At 41.6% G+C, this 18,236-nt stretch overlaps 1 protein-coding gene across 8 annotated transcripts in view; it reads left to right on the forward strand.

Annotated features, from left to right (window-relative positions):
• The window catches only part of CAST (calpastatin), a 55,227-nt gene extending 39,125 nt beyond the window's left edge, over nucleotides 1-16,102 (forward strand). For 7 of the 8 annotated variants that reach the window (XM_071579986.1, XM_071579983.1, XM_071579984.1 and 4 more), the window contains 17 exons: nucleotides 438-536; nucleotides 1,654-1,737; nucleotides 2,570-2,617; nucleotides 5,018-5,122; nucleotides 5,417-5,518; nucleotides 5,876-5,977; nucleotides 6,997-7,080; nucleotides 7,744-7,791; nucleotides 7,948-8,043; nucleotides 8,598-8,690; nucleotides 10,439-10,540; nucleotides 11,181-11,273; nucleotides 11,749-11,802; nucleotides 12,239-12,328; nucleotides 13,518-13,597; nucleotides 14,649-14,715; nucleotides 14,854-16,102. In XM_071579986.1, the coding sequence (XP_071436087.1) occupies nucleotides 438-536; nucleotides 1,654-1,737; nucleotides 2,570-2,617; nucleotides 5,018-5,122; nucleotides 5,417-5,518; nucleotides 5,876-5,977; nucleotides 6,997-7,080; nucleotides 7,744-7,791; nucleotides 7,948-8,043; nucleotides 8,598-8,690; nucleotides 10,439-10,540; nucleotides 11,181-11,273; nucleotides 11,749-11,802; nucleotides 12,239-12,328; nucleotides 13,518-13,597; nucleotides 14,649-14,706 (1,338 nt within the window). In that variant the 3' untranslated portion in view covers nucleotides 14,707-14,715; nucleotides 14,854-16,102. The remainder of the gene's footprint in view (nucleotides 1-437; nucleotides 537-1,653; nucleotides 1,738-2,569; nucleotides 2,618-5,017; nucleotides 5,123-5,416; nucleotides 5,519-5,875; nucleotides 5,978-6,996; nucleotides 7,081-7,743; nucleotides 7,792-7,947; nucleotides 8,044-8,597; nucleotides 8,691-10,438; nucleotides 10,541-11,180; nucleotides 11,274-11,748; nucleotides 11,803-12,238; nucleotides 12,329-13,517; nucleotides 13,598-14,648; nucleotides 14,716-14,853) is intronic. The other variant, XM_071579985.1, reaches the window with a different exon arrangement.
• The last annotated feature ends 2,134 nt before the right edge of the window (nucleotides 16,103-18,236 follow it).

Below are 18,236 nucleotides of genomic sequence, written 5' to 3' on the forward strand. Positions count from 1 at the left end.
TAGTAGAAAAATGTTCTTAGCTATATGATACGTGCTTAAAACTTGATATGGTGTAATTTCCCCATGTTTTACAAACGTTTCTTTCTTCTTCTATACAGAGTAAGCATGACCTTACATTTTCTTGGTTTGCTGTGTGGGACCACATGACAACTGTGATACATGAAATTGTCACATTATGGGATTTGGCATGTGTGTGGTGGGGTGTTTGCTTCTTTTTTGTTTGTTTTTTCCTTCTCTCCTTAAGAGAATCCGTATCTTGATTAGACTGTGCTGATTGTATCACTTAATTTGATATTAATGACACTGGGTAAAGCCAAACCAAAGTGACCAATCTGGTGCTGCCTGTTGGCTTAATATAAAGCATAAAAATACAAAAGGTAAAACCCGTCTCAGTTTAAGGGAAGAGTGAAACAGTTTGCATATTTTCTTAAATACAGGAAATTAAAGAAGATGCAGTGGATGCTCTCCTTGATACTCTTGGAGGACCTGAACCTGAACCTGAAGAAGACCCTACCCGTATTGTAGAGGTGTCAGAGGTAACATCTTACTACCTTTTACCCTGGTTTTCAGTGTCTCCCATGGAATCTTGAGTCTTCTTTGTTAGATCCTGTGCAAAAATGTTAAATAACAGGAAAGAAGCTTTCATATCAAAGGCATAAGGAATGTGTGAGTCTTCAGAGATTAAGAAAATTAAAAAATTAAGAAATCCTGAGTGAGTGCAGGTAAAATCAGATGGCCTGGAAAATGATAAACATATCATTTGGCTATACATGCATTTTTCCCTGTGGTAAAAACAGTTGCTCTGTATTTTTTCCCAGCACTCAGTAGAATTTATAGCTTTCATGTTGCACATATTTGCTCTTTGATTTTTAATTGACTTTCAGTGCATGTACTCTTTTTTTTCATCAAACCCTATTCTCTTTCTAATTTGAGGCCTGCCTTTCACAATCTTTTAAAAAAGAGTTTTGCTTTTAACAGATTTTCAACAGTAACCCTGTGTTTGCATGTTAAACTTTCACTTTTTAGTTTAGTTTTGCAGACTCTGCCTATCACCATACTAATAGCAGATTTTTTCCCATCTTCGTGTCCAACTCAGAGCAAACAAGTGACAGGGAAATAGTAAAAAAATCTTCTGTTGCTGGGCTCAATTTTGACAAAAGAAGAATTTCTTGCATTTCAGATTCAGTCAGTCTGGACCTTCAGGTAACTCAGCAGATAAACTGCTTCATGAAGGAGGTCTAGAGAATCCAAAGCTGTGTTTTGGTACCAGTGGTGGAAAAAGATAGAGAATTATGGTGTGAGCAGTCAGAGTGAAGAAGAAAACCTGAGAATTTTGTACACACGAAAATTCCAGAAGTGCCAGCCATACAGCTGGAGAGCTCTGAATAGTGTCTGAAGTTTTCTAGGATTTAAAATAATACAGCTATATTCACATATAGCATTGAAGCTTAAACCATTATGATTTTCCCACAAACATTTGATGGGAATAAATGGAGGAATTTTAGTATCTTGATACATGGAATAGTAATAATTTATCTGGTGCTAGTTCTTCTGCACACAGGCTGAAGAATCTTGACAGTGAAGGTGAGTATACTTTGAGTTCTTATTTGAATTGCTTTAAGTGATTTTTTTATGATGTTCTTTTTCTGTAAGGCAAAAGCTAAAGAGAAAAAAGAAGAAAAGGTTGGAGAACATGAAGATACGATACCTCCAGAATACAGGTTAACGCCAGAGTTGGTAAGTTCTCTGTACCTCCAATTTCCTCCTCTTCCTCTGTGAGCATAACTGGCTTTTTCAGGCATTCTCAGCAAAGATCCGATTTTCCCGGGTTGCACATTCCCTCTTCAAGAGTGGTGTTTGTTGTTTCTTACACTAAACCTCAGCGTTGAAAAGTCCATCCTTTTACAGAAGTGCTTTTTGGTATCACTCTGTAATGTAACCTTGAAACACTAATGGGAAATGGTATGAAAAGTACATTCATTTTTTTTGGATTGTCACTTCAAGGGATGGATATTTGTTCAAGGTTAAGGAGAACAGCAACAGAACTGAGGTGTGTTTTCCATAAAGCTCAGACTTGAAAGTTGCTGTGATGGCTTTTGGTATAACTGATGTTAGCAATAAGCTTGCTATGTAGACTGGCTTTGCTGGAGCTAAATGTTAACACTGGGTGTTGAAAGGAGCAGATTTACACCCCTTTTTAGAGATTTCAGGACTGCCTAACTACAGACCTGGGATTTCATCCCCTCTTTGTTCAAGTGCAAAGGTTTACTCAAAGCTTGTTTTACCAGTGGATGAATTCCTAGTGGTTTGCTATGGAATTAATTCCCACTACATATTGATACCAATTCAAGTGAACTCTTTTTGGTCTCTTGTATGGTGCTGACATTACATTTGCATCTTTTATCCAGTTACTGACCATATAAAAATTCCCCATTTCAGGGAATTCCTGGTATTATGTCACTTATTTAATCTTGTGTGTGTAATTTATTTTGCATTATTTTGCTGGTGATTACTGAGTATGGTGCTTAAAACAATAGAAGAACATCAGTAATACTTAATTTACTTCCAGGATAAAGATGGAAAACCAATTTTGCCGAAGCCTGAAGAAAAACCAAAGGTTAGAAAACTGACAGTGTTGTGGGAGTGTGGCTAAATACTCTGTTTTCTCCCTCTCTGTTGTCACTTCTGTCTCTGCTGTTATGTAAGTCTTGTTTTATTTCCTTCACAAAACCTGCTGATCTGAAGCATCAAGTGAAAGTTGTTTTTATTGAAATGCACTGGCTGTGAATGAAGAGCTCATAGTAAGGAAAAGCTTTAGAGAGTACTAAGACATAAGAGAGTTAGTGAAATTACTGCTGATACAAATGAAGGCTGTATGGGGAGTTAGTGTAAGGTGTTCTGTAGAGGTCTGTTGGAGCTATTGAAGGACAGAGAGAGGTGAAGCAGGAAAATCTTTTGTTTTCTTGACAGCTTCCTCTCATTAGTGATCAAATATAAAGGAACATGACTGGAAAGAAGGAAAAAAAAGCTGCTGTGGACGTTTGCCTAATCACAAAGACCAGCTTGGACTTTGCAAAGAGCATCCATCGTGGCCTAGAAAGTGCAAGAGGGGATTAAAATACTTAAAAAGAAAGTTGCAATGATTAATTTAAAAAGCACAGGAAGAAAGCAAAGGAACTGTGCACTGAAGAAACTGAGGGCTTCACTTTGGAAATACTGTGGGTTGAGGAGTTCTGCCAAAATTGGACAAGTACAGGAGACCTCTGTTCTTCTGGAACAAGTGTGAAGGTCAGGACCAGTCTGTGTGAGAATGACCCTGTGCCTCCTTAGCAAAAATGTGAAGTCATTCCTATTATTCAAGGCTAAGGTGTGGAGGAATGCAAAGGTAGACATGAAAAGACTTTTGAGTCTCTAAAAATCTGCATGTCAGGTCTTGGACCAAACATGTCTTAAGTGGGTGATGTGTGAGAGCAGCACAGAAAGAACACCTGCCAGGCATGTCATGAGATAAAAAGCATGTCATGGCCCTGCTGTCAGGAGACATGCCTTCCTATTCCACAGGGAGCACAAAAGAGATGGCAAACAAAAAAGAAAAGTGTCAGAAGAGAATGTGCTGTAATTTAAGGGAGGTCAGTTCATAGTTTGACTGAAGTCTTGTACAAAACCAAGGCAGAAGACAAGCTCAGAATGATGAGATCTTATGCCAGAAGAATTTAAATGGTTGGTAGAAAAGTCAGTGTTCCCATGCTCTTCTGCATCTCTCAGTGGGAGACACAAATGCAATTGAGTATTTGTTCTCTAAGTGAACCACAGGAGCATTGCAGTATTTTTCTGAGCACCTCTTCTGCTCATAGTTTAAATAAGGTTGTTTTGAGCAATAAGTGTTCACCAGCATTCCTGTGGTATCACCACTAAGTTAGATCTGTGAAACCAAAATCAGCCAAACAAACAAACAAGCTGTGGTAATAGCTGGAAACTTTCAATCACTTCGAGTAGCTCCATGACTTTTGGTGAATGCAGAGTCCTTCCTTCGGGATTTCAGCTTGGTCTGGTCCTCCACTCTGCACACCCTTAAGCACGTGCAGTGGCATAACTTTGGGGAAAAAACCTGGTTTTACCTAAATGTCTCTTTTCAGTGTGTGAAAGAGGATTTCAGATATTATGAAAAGATGAGACCTTACATGTTAAGACAATTTATAAAGACTTAAGGGAATGAGGGAGGGAATATAAAAGACTATCTTTCAGAAATGCCATTTTTTCCATTATGAATCTGTCCATAACCATTTATTTCCACATAACAAGTGAATGAGCATCTCTACTAGCAAAGATTTAAACATTTAGCTGTAAACAGTAGTTTGGAGGATCCCAGGAGCATCAGGTATATGTGTATAGATTACATAGTACCAGGTCACATGGTATCAATGGATTGTAAAATACATGTAGTAGGAAAAGTCAAATTGCATTTTTATTCACTGAAACATGCACAGTGAAAGCCACAGCAGTCAGTGGACAAGCTGAGGGATCTTCCAGGTGACACTGACGTGCCTCTGAGGGAACTCTGCTTCTGCTGGGAAAAAAAATGGGGTGATGGTGCTGTTTTCCACTACGTGTATGTGGTTTATACTTGAAGTATTATCATAACATGATGCTGTAACAGTAAATGCTACCTAGAAAATATTAGCCTTTTTTTCCAAATGAAGAGGTTGTATTTTCCTTTTCACTGTAGACAGTGTTGAACATTATATCTCTGGTTCTCTAAATTATATTTGGTGTTACATGTACAGTTCTCTACCTTATATTGGCTTTTGATGACAAAGCAAATGACTTCTTCTGAAATGTGTTTTTCTTCATTTTATACAGAGGGAAGTTCATGCTGTTTTGTTGCACATAAGTGTGAAAGGTTATTTCAGTGTGGGCTGGGAACATTTTCCTTCTTTCCATGTAGTTGAAATACAATTCTTGAAAAAATAAAAAAAAGCAGTGAGTCACGTGTACCCCATCTGTCTTTTTTTTGCAGCCTCTGAGTGAATCTGATCTTGTTGATGAATTTTCAAAAGACTTTGCCTGCCCTGCACAGCCTGCAGCACAATCCAAACCTTCAAAGCCCAGGAGCGTATCCAAAGTATGTCTTTCTAGTTTACTGAAGATGGTGACAATGGTAGTTCTGCTAAGACTGGATAGTGCTACTGTTCTTTCCAGCAAAATATTTTCTTCTCTTTATGTTTTTCCTTCTCTATTTCCTTTGTTGGAACATGCAATATTGACACTCAGCTTTTAAGTGAGAAGTTTCTACTTTTAAATTTAGACTTTTCTGTCTTGTTTTGTACTGTGTTTAGGAAAAAAAAGGCCATGTAACAGATATATTTTGGGTTTCTAAGCATATTCAGTAAAGCACAGTGTAACTTTCCTGTTTCAGAAGCCTTCAGATTCTGTGTCTGCAAAAACCACTGAGGATGAAGTGGTCCCTCGTGCCACGGCTTGTACTGTGCAGTCTTCAGCTCCATCAGCCCTGTCTTCAGTAAGTAGTGGAGCTACTTCTGCTGGACCTAAAGCAAAACTTCATAACATTCATTTCTGAAATGGTAGAGCATATTGTGAAGATGCTTATTTCGGCATTGTACTACTCTTCCTTCATAGTGCTAAGCCACAAGGGCTGAGTGGTTTCTGGAAAAACTGAAGTGAATGGGGAAGGTCAATGACCTTCTTCATAGAGAAACACAAACTGACAGTTCTTGTGGCTCCCTCTAGCTCTTAATGCTCACAAAGTGATCTGTTTGTGAACCAAATAGGCACTGCAGGAAAAGACAAAAATTTATTCCTCTGCAGCTGAACTCCAGAGCAAGAATTGTTTTTTGCTGTATCAACACCCATACAGGTTGGTCATGTAGCAGATGAAGCACTGGAAGCCTTGTCCAGCAGCCTAGGAAAGAGGGAGCCTGATCCAGATGAAGGAAAACCTGCTGTGGACAAAGTTAAGGTAGAGAAAAAAATCAGACCTCAAAAAATACACAGTTGATGCAATTGCCTTCAATGACTGTATTTCCTCAGGCTAAAAACAACAGACATAATACTTGCACTTAAAAAAGATTACTGTTGAAACCAGTTCTATTCTCCTAAGGAAATATTCTACTATTTCAACACAGTGGGTACACTTTCTTAATAATCATGACTACTTCAGTACAGTAGTTGCCTCAGTATCTGAGCACGACATTTTCTTCATGTCTTGCTGCTGCACCAAAGCAGAGTTAAGATACACTTCAGAGGTACCACACAGTATGGTTTTTGTTCTAAAAGAACCAAATCTATGATGAGGACTTCAAATGAGGAATGATGCATAAAACTTTGGGGTTTGTCACTGTTCTTGTTACTTAAATTGGGAGTCATAACTAAGTCACTGAAATCCATGTGTTCTAAGGGAATGCTGTTCATAGTCACAATCTGAATGCCCCCAGTGCATTCCAGGCTTGGGTGAGATGGAGCTGACTGGTGTCAGAAAACAGAAAAGACAATCCTTCTGGTAGCTGGAATTCTGTCAGATGCAAGTTCCCAAAGCTGGCTTTAGTCCCTTTTCTTAGCTGTCATTTTCCAACATAACTTTGAAGGGGTCATCATTTTTGAGCTGGGCTACTGATTTCTCTGTTCATTTGCACATAGTCCAGAGAGCTCTTGGGTGGATTTCCAAAAAAGTAAAGAATTGAGACTCAAGAGATGTGGTGCTGGTTTGTTGTTGGTTCATGCTGGTCTATTACCTCTGTTACCTTCACTGAAATAGGTAGAGCCACTTCTGACATACAAAGGGAGAAACAGGCAGAGAAATAAAGGCTTTCTCAAGAAAAAATGTTTTCTTTCAGTTTTCAAGAGATTTGTATCTAGTAGTTGGTTTGAATGAGACTAATTTGAATTAGCAGACTGAACACTAAAAGCTTGCTCATGTGCATTTTTGCTGGGAGGTCATTAGTTGTTTTTCTTACTGTGACTTCTGTTTTGCCTTCACAGGAGAAAACCAAAAAGGAACAACACAAAAAACTGGGTGAAGATGAAGAAACAATTCCTCCAGAGTACAGATTAACAGAAGCTAAAGTAATTTATATAATGTGCTGTCTTAGTCTTACTTTCCTTTCACTCCTCAGAATATGTGGCTGAAGCTGAGACTACATTTCATTTTGAAATTATGTCTCTAGTACGTAGAAATGCCAGTTTGTACTTCTCAAATGTCTGACATGTGTCATTAATTGCTTCCGTGGGCACACAGGTGGTTTAGATGTAGATGAATAATTAATTTTGAGATTAGTCTGCTTCAGTATTTCATTAGCTCTTGGTATTTTAGAATTTATAAATCGTGATTGGTTAAAGCTGTTAAAAAAGCCCCAGTTCTTCAAGCTGGTATTTTTGCAAACATCAGCACACACATTTGACATAAATGGATTGCTCAGATCTAGCCAAGACTTGCACAACATGTGCCACAGCTGTGATGCCACTTATCAATTGTTCTATTTCCACAGACATCCAAACACAAAATAGGGAAACTCAGAGTCCCTTACGCTGAATCCCTTCTCAGCACTCAGGTGTTCTTAAGTTGCCGGACCTGGGTTTTTAAGTGGCACCTTGAATAACAGCAGTAGGTGCTGGAGTTTACTGGTTAGGGCACTCTCCTGTGTAATACTGTCTGTTGCTCAGTGAATACTTGTATTGCACAGTCATTTAAAGACTGCTTGGTTTAATGCAAGGGGTTTTTCTTTGTAGGGTAAAGATGGAAAACCACTCCTACCAAAACCAGAAGAAAAGTCACAGGTAAAGAAGTGAAACAGATAACTGTTTCATTCATGAATTATCAAATGTTGCTAAGGTTACCCAGTATTCAGTTTAAAAGTGGACTGTGCTACCTGCTCCCTTTTTAAGAGATGAAGAGATTTAAAAGCTCTTCCGGTTTTTTCTTTTCAATGACAGCCTATGAGTGAAAATGATCTTTTAGAGGGTTTGACAGAAGGATTTTCCTGTTCTCTGACACCACCTGCACCATTACCTGCATCAACTGTACAAAACGTGAGTATATTTGATTTCTGAAAATGGGTCTTATTTTCAAGTTATTTGAATAATCTTGGTATTCTAAAAGTTTCCTTCAAAGTTTATGTCAAGTTTCTTAAATAAATTGCAATAGCTAAAAATCAAAAATACTTGCAACAAACTAATACAAAAGCAGGAAAAAAAATAGTCAAAAAGTCATCCTATCTTTTTATCAGTTGCTTGCATAACTAATGCTTTGCAACTGAGAATTTTAGAATTCAGAATTTTAGAATTTATAACTTCAGAATATAGATGGGTTTGGTGAAGTCTTAGTTCTTCTGCCGTCATGTTAAACTTGCCCCTGACTTCAGCTAAGCTGAAGTTTAACCCAGTAGTTGAGGTGGAGGATAGAACATGAACAAAGTGAGATGCAGAAGAGTTGCAGAGGGGAGGGGATTTCAGTCTGAAATAAGTAAAGCTTCTGAGAAAAATAAACTCCTAGAAACAGACTATGTGGGCATCGTGTTTTGGATGCATGTAGTCTGATGCATGTTGTCCCCCTGTGTTCATGATGCCTCTGTGTCTTGTTCCAGAAAACCAAGGAGAAGCCCACAGGTTCCTCGGATGTTATCTCTGCTGCTACAGTTTCTTCGGTGCACTCAGCAGCTCCTGTGTCTGCTGCCTTGGTAAGAAACCCCTTCTGTAGATCCTTCCCTTGTACAAAGCGAGGAGAGGCCGCAGCATGACCCAGCCAGTCCCACCAGTATGGACTGGTGCAAAGTTCAGTAATTCCCTGCTGATAACAGGGTATTGCAAGAAGGAGAATGTTCCCCTGGGCAGGGGGGAAAACAATAAAAGTGTGATTTTCTGGGCACTCCATGATGAACAGACTGTGGGGATTGGCCTGTCCAGTCCACCCAAGTTCCACTCCTGCTGCACTTCAGGTTCCTTTGGAACCTCCCATCCTGTGCCAAGTGCTCCAGCGCTTATGAGGGTGCTGGGGAATGTGTGTTGTTTCCCTTCACCCTTTTCCTTTCTCCTTTTCCTTTCTCCTTTTCCTTTCTCCTTTTCCTTTCCCCTTTTCCTTTCCCCTTTTCCTTTCCCCTTTTCCTTTCCCCTTTTCCTTTCCCCTTTTCCTTTCCCCTTTTCCTTTCCCCTTTTCCTTTCCCCTTTTCCTTTCCCCTTTTCCTTTCCCCTTTTCCTTTCCCCTTTTCCTTTCCCCTTTTCCTTTCCCCTTTTCCTTTCCCCTTTTCCTTTCCCCTTTTCCTTTCCCCTTTTCCTTTCCCCTTTTCCTTTCCCCTTTTCCTTTCCCCTTTTCCTTTCCCCTTTTCCTTTCCCCTTTTCCTTTCCCCTTTTCCTTTCTCCTTTTTCTTTCCCTTTCCCTTTTCCTTCCCCATTTCCTTTCTTCTTTTCTCCATTTTCCTTTCCCCTCTTCCTTTCCCCTTTTCCCTTTTCCTTTTCTCTTTTTCCTTTTCCCTTTTCTCCATTTCCTTTCCCCTTTTTCTTTGCCTTTTCCTTTCTCCTTTTATTTTCCCTTTCCCTTTTTTCCTTCCCCATTTCCTTTCTTCTTTTCTCCATTTCCCTTTCCCCTCTTCCTTTCCCCTTTTCCCTTTTTCTTTCTCTTTTTCCTTTTCCCTTTTCTCCATTTCCTTTCCCCTTTTCCTTTCCCCTTTTCCTTTTCCTTTTTCCTTTCCCCATTTCCTTTCTCCTTTTCCCCATTTTCCTTTCCCTTTTTCCTTTCCCCTGTCTGTCTTTCCCCTATCTGTCTGTTCTCTGTCTTCCTCCTTCCCTTTTTCCTCTCCTTTCCTTTCCACGTTCCCACTTAGGTAATGAGAACATTAAAACAGTCCCAGCACAGTCATTACCACAGTGGCCAAGTCATCAGTGAAGCCTTTAAAAGGAGCAGTTCAGGCTTACTGGAGGAACAGGCAGTGCCATGACCTCCTGTGAATCCCAAGGGAACCTCCCTGCCTGGCATTTATCGTAATGTTGCTCATTGGTTTTCCATTTTGATCTGTGAAGAGGAGTGTTCCACTAATGTTTCCAGCCAAATAAAGCTCCACCCAACTGTGTTTTAGTTGGTTTTATGGCCTTTTTTCTTAACCAATTTTTGAATAGAACTGATGTTTGCAAAACAAATTGCAATTGCCAAACAACCATAATTTTATAGATCTGTTCTCATTGCAGCAGTTAGGCTTATGTATAACAAAAGAAAGCCATTAAAATAAATCCCATAAGCCCCTTTTGTAATTATGTTTTCTGTAGGTCTGAGTATTCTGTGGGTTTCTCCCCAGCTGTTGCACTACATTGCAACTACAAAGGAGAGCTCTTGTTATTGAAGTTGACGCTTCATTAGTCAGTACTTACATTAGCTTGATGAATTAAATTACTTTGCAGCAGGTTTGTGCTCACAAATGTGTTAATGCTTTGTTAGGGAGGAAAAGAGATGGATGAAGCCTTGGATCTCCTGTCTGATTCCCTGGGAGAGAGGGAACCTGACCCTGATGAGAACAAACCAATTGTGGATAAAGTAAAGGTACCAAAGACATTCTGGAACTTGACCAGTTTGGGAGGGGGGAATATATGGCGTGGGATTTTAGAAGTAAGAGTAAGGTTACTAGTAAAAACTTCATACTCATGTTGTCCCTCATGTAGGCGTATCAAACACCCTTCAGTCACCTGGAAGTGTTGAAGTGTTACAGGAAATTTGAAACTATTTGATTTCAGTGCCTTTTATTGTCATTATTATTTTTCATGTGTCTTCTTGGGCCTTGGTTTCTAAAATTAATTTTCTGTCCAGATGTTTCATCAGACTTTGACTTTTATAAGTTTATCAGCAGACATGTTTACTTACTTAGTCACATTTTTAAACTTGTTTGTTTCTACTTGTTTTGTCTTCAGTCTTTTTTTCATAAAATTCTACTAAGAACCTTCTGTTAATAAGAAAATAGTAGTAGTACATTGGAATGTGCAATAACTAAGGGAAAGAGCATTACTGGGCGAAAATAAAACCAACTTCACTTCACAGTGAAATCAATATATGCTTTGTTCTTCAGTTTTAAAATTTGAGTCCAAAAGGGCATCTGCCCTAAGTTTAAGAAGCCTTCTGACTTTTGCTTTGCTATTACTTCTGACATGAGTATTAAAGTTGTTAATAAAAAAATTAAATTTTTCAGGAAAAAGCTAAATCTGAACATAGAGACAAACTTGGAGAAAGAGATGATACAATCCCACCTGAGTATCTAAAACTTCTGGAGTCAGATGATCAGGTAAGGGAAAGCTTTATCAGCTTTTATTTGCAACATGGAAATTTGAGTGTATGAGTCAGTTTGTCCTCTTTGGAATTATAAGATGAATAAGTGAGTGTCTGTACTGTATTTATGTATTAGGGTTAAACATGGAAATACCCTGTAGTTAGAATAGCTCTAGAATAGCTCTCTTGCATGCGAGTCAAAAAAAAAATAATTTGTTCTTGTTTTTTGTTTTTTTTTAATTGGTCAGTATAAACAAATAAATCACTCTGAACTACCCACTAACAATCATTGTCATGGGGTCAAAGTGACAGGCCATGAAAGCACGGGGTGAACTGCCTGTGAATATGTGGCAGGAGAAATACAGAGATCTGTTGAGAGTGGTGCAGCTCTCTTGATAATCTGTGAATACCCAATGCTGTGTATAAATACTCGTGTCTTAAAACTAACCTGACCAGTAAAAACTGAGGATGTGCTCTCTCTTCTCCCCAAGAGTAAACCAGCAAAGCCAGCAGCAAAGGATGACATGAAACAGAAAGGACAAAAGGTAATATTGATAATGTTTTCTATTGAGGATTTTTTTACGCTTCTTTATATATTAATGATATTTATTCTGTGTTTGTTTCATGCTGTGGGCTCTGATTTTTTTCTACTGTTGTGTCACTGTAGGCTTAAGAAGTGATTCATTGCAAATACTCATAATGCTCATGAATGCAGTAGGTTATAGTAACAGTGTGGGCAGTAACTCTTCACAGTAAATGCAGTTTTTCTGTACAACTGCACTGTGAATATTCAGGTCCAGTACTTGAAGAAATCGTGCCTCTTGGAAACCTCAAATAGACAGCACTGTAACATATGTGTGGAGTTCAGGTGTGTTCATCTTTAAGAAAGGGATAATTCAAGCAGACATAAATTCCTGAAACATGAATTTGACTGTAGGAAGTATTGCATGTTGTGTGACTTCAGAATTAAAACTGTTGCAGAAGCCAAGAGATGACAGTGCAGCTATCGATGCCTTATCAGGTGACTTTGATACTTGTGCAAAGGCTCCTGCTACACCTCAGCGCTCAAAGGTAGGACATTTTCTGCTAATAACTTGCAAAATAAGCAGTTTTTCAGACCCCACTTTTCTTTGCAGTAGCTCAGGTTAGGTTTACAGGAGCCCTGTCCAGATGTAGGGATTGTCTTAACCACTGCAGTGGAAATTTGGTGCATTTTGTTGTGCACTAAGTATGTGTTAGAAGGAAGGTTTGTGTTGTTTGGAGTCTTTTAGAGAGATAAGACAGGCTTGGAGAGGTAAGTTGAGCACAGAAATGTAGTAGCATTTTTTGTCCAGATTAGAGTGTTCACAAACTGTAGAAAGACAGAGAAACTTTCATCAATGATGGCATGCACTACCTGGCAATGGTTGTAGGCTGAAGCTGAGTAAGAGCTCAGGAGGGTTTTGCAGAGAAATGCTGGGAGCAGGGAAGAGTTTTACATGTGTTAGGGAAAACAGTAGATCTGTCAAGGTAAAATGCAGAAGGAATGGCTTGGAGACATCTTGCAGTGAGAAATAAAGCACTTGTTTGACATATAATCCTCTTAAACACAGCTAACAAACAGCTTTCAGACTTTTCCCAGCAAAGTCCTGCACATGCAAGGCAACTAGCAGTGGAAGCTGCTTGAATCTGGAGGTCACCAACAGGAAGATGGTGTTTGAGAAAGAATGGTTGTGGGGAAAAACACATGAATAAGGGGCTGAGATTGGTCCATATGTGGGAAGAATCACGTTCAGATGTGGGTTTGTATTGCTCTTAAACCTGGCATTTGTTGCCTTCAGCTTGAATAGGGGGAGAGGTCCTGGCAGAGGAGCCCTGTGATATGTTCTAGCCCATTCCCTGGTCCCTCACCTGCAGGCAGAGGGAATGGCTCACTTTTATTGGTAATAGTTAGTTTTTGTACTCTGCTGTCCCTTCCCATTTCCTGATGCAGTGACCTCCTGCTTCCTGTAAGGAGAAAGAACTAACAAAGCTTGAATTCACCAGATCTTTGAACAAACCAGTGTAATAGCAATCAGAAAATAAATCCCTTGGTCAGACACAGCTGTGGAAGTGTAACCAGTTCCCAAGTGAAATTCTGCAGGAGATTCCTTAAGCTTACACTGCAGGGCACCCAGTCACCAAGAACGAGGGGTTTTTCCATTTTTAGGTATTGGTTATGATTATCTGTGCTTTTATGCTTTATTCGCTTTGTAACTGTAACTATTTTTTTTCTTTGGAGTGTAGGACAAAAGTGGAAAGGAAACCACGACAACTAAACCAGCCTCAAAGGACAAAGGAAAACCCAGAGACCCTAAAACGGTATAAACACATGTATTATGGCACTGTAAACATGCAAGATGGGCATCTGGAGTTTAGATTCGTATCACATGGCTGTTATTCTGGGGGAGAATTTTACATCAGTAGGTCAAACTTGCTTCATTTTTGTAAACATGCACATAGGCTCTTGTCTGTTTCAAGGAAAATTGGCAATAAACGGGAGCAAAAAAATACATATCCTTCAGAGTGTGGTGTTCTGCAGTGCATACTCTACAGGCTTCTCCTTCCCAGATTTGCTGATCTAAGAGTCCCCCTTCACATCTATAGCTGTCTCAGGTGGGATCCCCATGACTTCTCTCTTCCCTTGACAGTTCTGAGCAACAGCATTCCAAAAGTGATTAGAAAGTATTGCAACCATATTCAAGTTATTACTATGATTTTTTTAAAAATTAGTGAAGACCTACATACATTCATAAATAAAAAGTATGCAGAATGAATCTGGTGGGAAAAGGCAAGCAGCTGTTTCTATATTCAAAACAAAGGGGAAAAAATGGGGAGGGGAAGATGAAAAGAGTCATTTGGCTTTTGCCATCCAGAAGTACAGAAAAAGGATTCAGGTAAGGTTGAAACTTCGCCCATCATGTTGTTCTCTAATGGGATATGCAGGTAGATGCCTGAATCAAATGATTAACCTCTGCTCTGAAAATCCTAAGTTTCGAGTGTCCGGTGATGGGATTTCTCACTGTTACTATGAAATCACCACAGGTGCCTGTTGTGTAACAACAGAATTGACTTAAAATTCTGTATGTAAACTTGGGGGGGATATCAAGACTTAACTCCACCTGAGGAGGTTGTTCTGAGCTGTGACCTGATCACCAGATGACGAGGTCAGACACAGCTCCCTGTGTCTGAGAGAGCAAGGGTGCAATGAAAATATTTGTACACAACAGAAGTTACAAATACTCTTGCTAAATTCCCTGTATTTCAGGTGCAGTTCGTATGCTGAACTGTGGTTCTGATGAGTGTCTGTTGCTGTCTGATTTCAAATTTTTAGCTTAGTTCACAGTTTCTCACTGTCTCATCCGCTCTTTAGGCAAAGGGACAGTCCTCCAGCAGCAAATCTGAGAAGCAGAAAACAAGCTAAATGTTAATATTACCAGGTGAGATTTCTTATTCTCTGGGCTACCACGAAGACAACTCCTGTTCATGTTATTAAGCCCAGATTTATGTTGTGAGTTTGATTTCCAGGTAACAGAAGACGAGCACTCTGACTTTTCTTTTGGTTTTCTTCCCCACAGGATCCTGGCACATTGCATAAAACATCTTCTTTCTGTGGGTGGATAGTTACTCCTGAAGAACAAAAGCTGATGCTGAAAGCACATGGTTATTCTGGGTGGTTTTTGTACAGTGACACTTGCTGGACTTTTTTTAATCTTTTCTTTTTCTCCCCTGTAGTAGACTCAGGTGGTTTGTTTCTTTGCCTTAGCCATTCAGTTTATTAGAGTCATATAGTCTGACTTTTTTGTAATTTCCTTCAGCATTCAGAAGGAAAGAATGCTTCTGTTTTCAAGAAATATATTCCATCAGTGAAGAGCAACGCCAAAAAAAAAATTCTGCAGATTTTTGCACATAATCTCCACATAGTGCCTGTAAATCTCTGAAGAGTTCATATGTGCTAGCATTTTTAACATTGCAGTGAATGCATTAAGTGTTCTGGAATATAGTGAGCTTTAGTTATCCTCAGCTGGGCTGTGCAGGCCAGATCCTGGTGGGAAACCACAGGTCAGCTGTGGGTGGCTAAAGGCTGAGAAACTGGGGATTAGCTGCTTCATCCAGCACATCTGCTAATAAAGCAGGTATTTGGGATGCTGCCTTAACTGTAGTCAAAATACACTAGGACAGGAATTTATTCTTTTTTTTCCCCGCAATTCCTCCAATTTTATCTGTACTGTTTTATCATCATTTTGGGAGTCTCCTGGACGGAACAAACACAAATCCTAGTGCAGCAGAGACACCGCTACCAGCACAGAAGGAGAAATTAGGAAGGCGCACAAGCCTTGGCAGAGATCAAAGTTTGGATCCACAGGCAGACTCTGGTTTGTTTTGTTTGTTTGGAGGTGGGGGGGTTTAATCCTATTTTGCACTGTTTCTTATCCTCCTGTTCCTCGCACTCCTGCAGGGATTGCAGCAATAGGGCTGAAGTTAATGCTGCAGGGAACAAAGTCCCATTCCTGGGCCCTGCAAGAGAACGGGCACGGGCAGGGCAGGCACCTCTCACGGGTCTGCTGCAGCCAGGGCTGTCACCACAGGCACCTCCGTGGGTTCCCCTCTGTCTCCCTCCCTGCAGAACATCCTTCTGCACATCCTGACATGTGTTATGGCTCCACCATCGACTGCTGGAGGGAGGTCACGCCAAGGCTCGCTCCGGCACCAACACCTGGCGCTGGAGGCAGAGGCAGCCTGGAGGCTGAAGTTGGGGATATTTAGACTCGTGACTGTGCTTGCAGGCTGCGCCGTGCCACACTAATAAAAATTTTTAAGGATGCACTGTGTCGTTCTCTAGCTTTTTCATTTATCCCCAGAAAGCAGGACTCCAAGCCAAGTTAGTGTGGGATAAGATAAAAAGTGAAAGTCCTTTAATGTCAGGCCTAGGGCCCACAGGAATACATATCGATGCACATGGTCAGACTCTGATTTCCTTGTTTTTTTATAATACTGTCCACCCAATCCCCATTTTACACATCCCCCTGGTCCAGCCCCGTTCCACACCCCTTCAGCCCCTTCAGCACACCTGCTCAGCAATTGAGTCTGGGGGAGATTTGAGACCCTCTGTTCCTCATCTTTGTCAGCACACACAGGGCCCTTGGATCTTTTCCAGTGTTCTTTAGACCCCCAATATTGTTGGCTTATGTTTATGTCTCACACTGCAGGCCTTCTGATACTCTTCAGCCTTCTACCTTGAAGGCTAAATAACTATGGAATTTTAGACATTGATATGGGATAGAGGGTTAAAATACCCCACAGGGGTGCAAGACTCACAACTAAGGCTGGCCACTGACCCCCCAGGTCCTCCAAATCCTGGCATTGCCCAGGGAAAGGCAGTGAGGGAAGAAGGCATCATCCAGACACAGGCACTCCATGCTGACTGGTGCCACCACTCTGCTCCTCAAAGGAAATCTCAGCAAGGTGCCACAAACAGGGATGAGACAGAATAGAAGGACCACCTGTGGCCAAGAAAGAGCAACACAGAAATAGAGAAGTTGAAAACAAGAAATAGAATTTTCTTTTTTCTCCTGACACTGTGCACTGGTTGAGACAGACATTCCACTGTAACACCAGCTGCTGGCTGAGTGTGATGTCACCAGGCAGCCGACTGTGACATCATGGAAGGATGTATTGTGACATCTGGTGCTCCACTGCTTATATTCTTATGTGGGCAAAGCCTTGGCCAGTCTGCCACCAGCCTGAACTCCATCTGAGCAAGACTGTGAGGCCAGGAGCATTGAGCCAGGCTTCTCTGGTGCTGCCTGTGCCTGTCATTGGCAGATACCGGTGCCAGGCCATTGCTCCTGTTTCCATGGCCCTGCCTCATTCAGGCAGCTGGGCACTGCAGGTTCTTGCAGGAGGGAAGGTTGGCTGTTTGGGACAACGTTCCCTGGGATGGCTGTGGGGTGGGCAGTGGCAATAAGGGAGCTGGGAGGGTGTTGTTCTTGGGGGCCAGGGCACTTCTTCCTCCCCTTCTCAGAACAGCCAGTGACCATGGCCTCTCCCTCGTGCAGCGTATGACACCAGTGAAGGTGAGCAGCTCCTGATCCTCAGCTCTTCCCAATGTCCTGCAGACCACAAAAATGGCCTTGGAGACAAGACAGCAACTGCCCCATCTGCCAGGACACTCAGAACGATGTGGCTTCTGCTCTGCCCTGTCACCATCGTTTTTGCCAGGGCTGCATCCTGCGGTGGATACTAATAAATCCAGTGTGCCCACTCTGCAGAAGGAGGATACAGACTATCACCTTTCCTGAGGACTCCCTGGAGATAGTCATCACAGCCCCTGACGAGCTGCCAGGTGCCATGAGCCAGGCAGAAAGAGCCCCTGTGGCATCCCATCCACCTTCTCCACAGGGGACACCACCCCAGGCTGTTGGCGGCATCTGGCCTGTCCTCTGGGCAGAACTTTTCCGTCGACAGCGGCAACTCCTGGACCCCCTGCGGCTGTGGCTGCACCAGAGACTGGAGACCATCTATAGGGACCAGTGGTGGCTGGCAAGGAATGCACAGAGCAGCATCCTGCATGCTCTCTGTGTCTTTGGGCCAGAAGCGGAGATCATGGTCCAGATGCTGCAGGATCTCCTGCAGGAACACACAGTGCCCCTGGTCCAGGGCACCATCACCATCATTGCTGACCTGTGCAGTGAGGAGGCCCAGATGCTGCTGCGCTCCCACACTGCTGGGGATGAGGATGACAGCCCAGCAGCCAGCACCAGCTCCAGCAACTCCAGCTCCAGCAGCTCCAGCTCCAGCTGCACCAACTCGCAGGAGGGAACTCCTGCCAGCAGCCCTGCAGTCTCTGAGGTGGAGGAAGGCAGCACTTTGGAGGCCTCCCCATGCAGGCACCGCAGTCTGCCATGCCTTGTGCCCGTCCCTGCAGAGCAGGACCAGCCCCAGGAGGAGCTGGGGCAGA

The sequence above is a fragment of the Pithys albifrons genome, chromosome Z (assembly GCF_047495875.1).
Source record: "Pithys albifrons albifrons isolate INPA30051 chromosome Z, PitAlb_v1, whole genome shotgun sequence".
NCBI classification, from domain to species: Eukaryota; Metazoa; Chordata; class Aves; order Passeriformes; family Thamnophilidae; genus Pithys; species Pithys albifrons.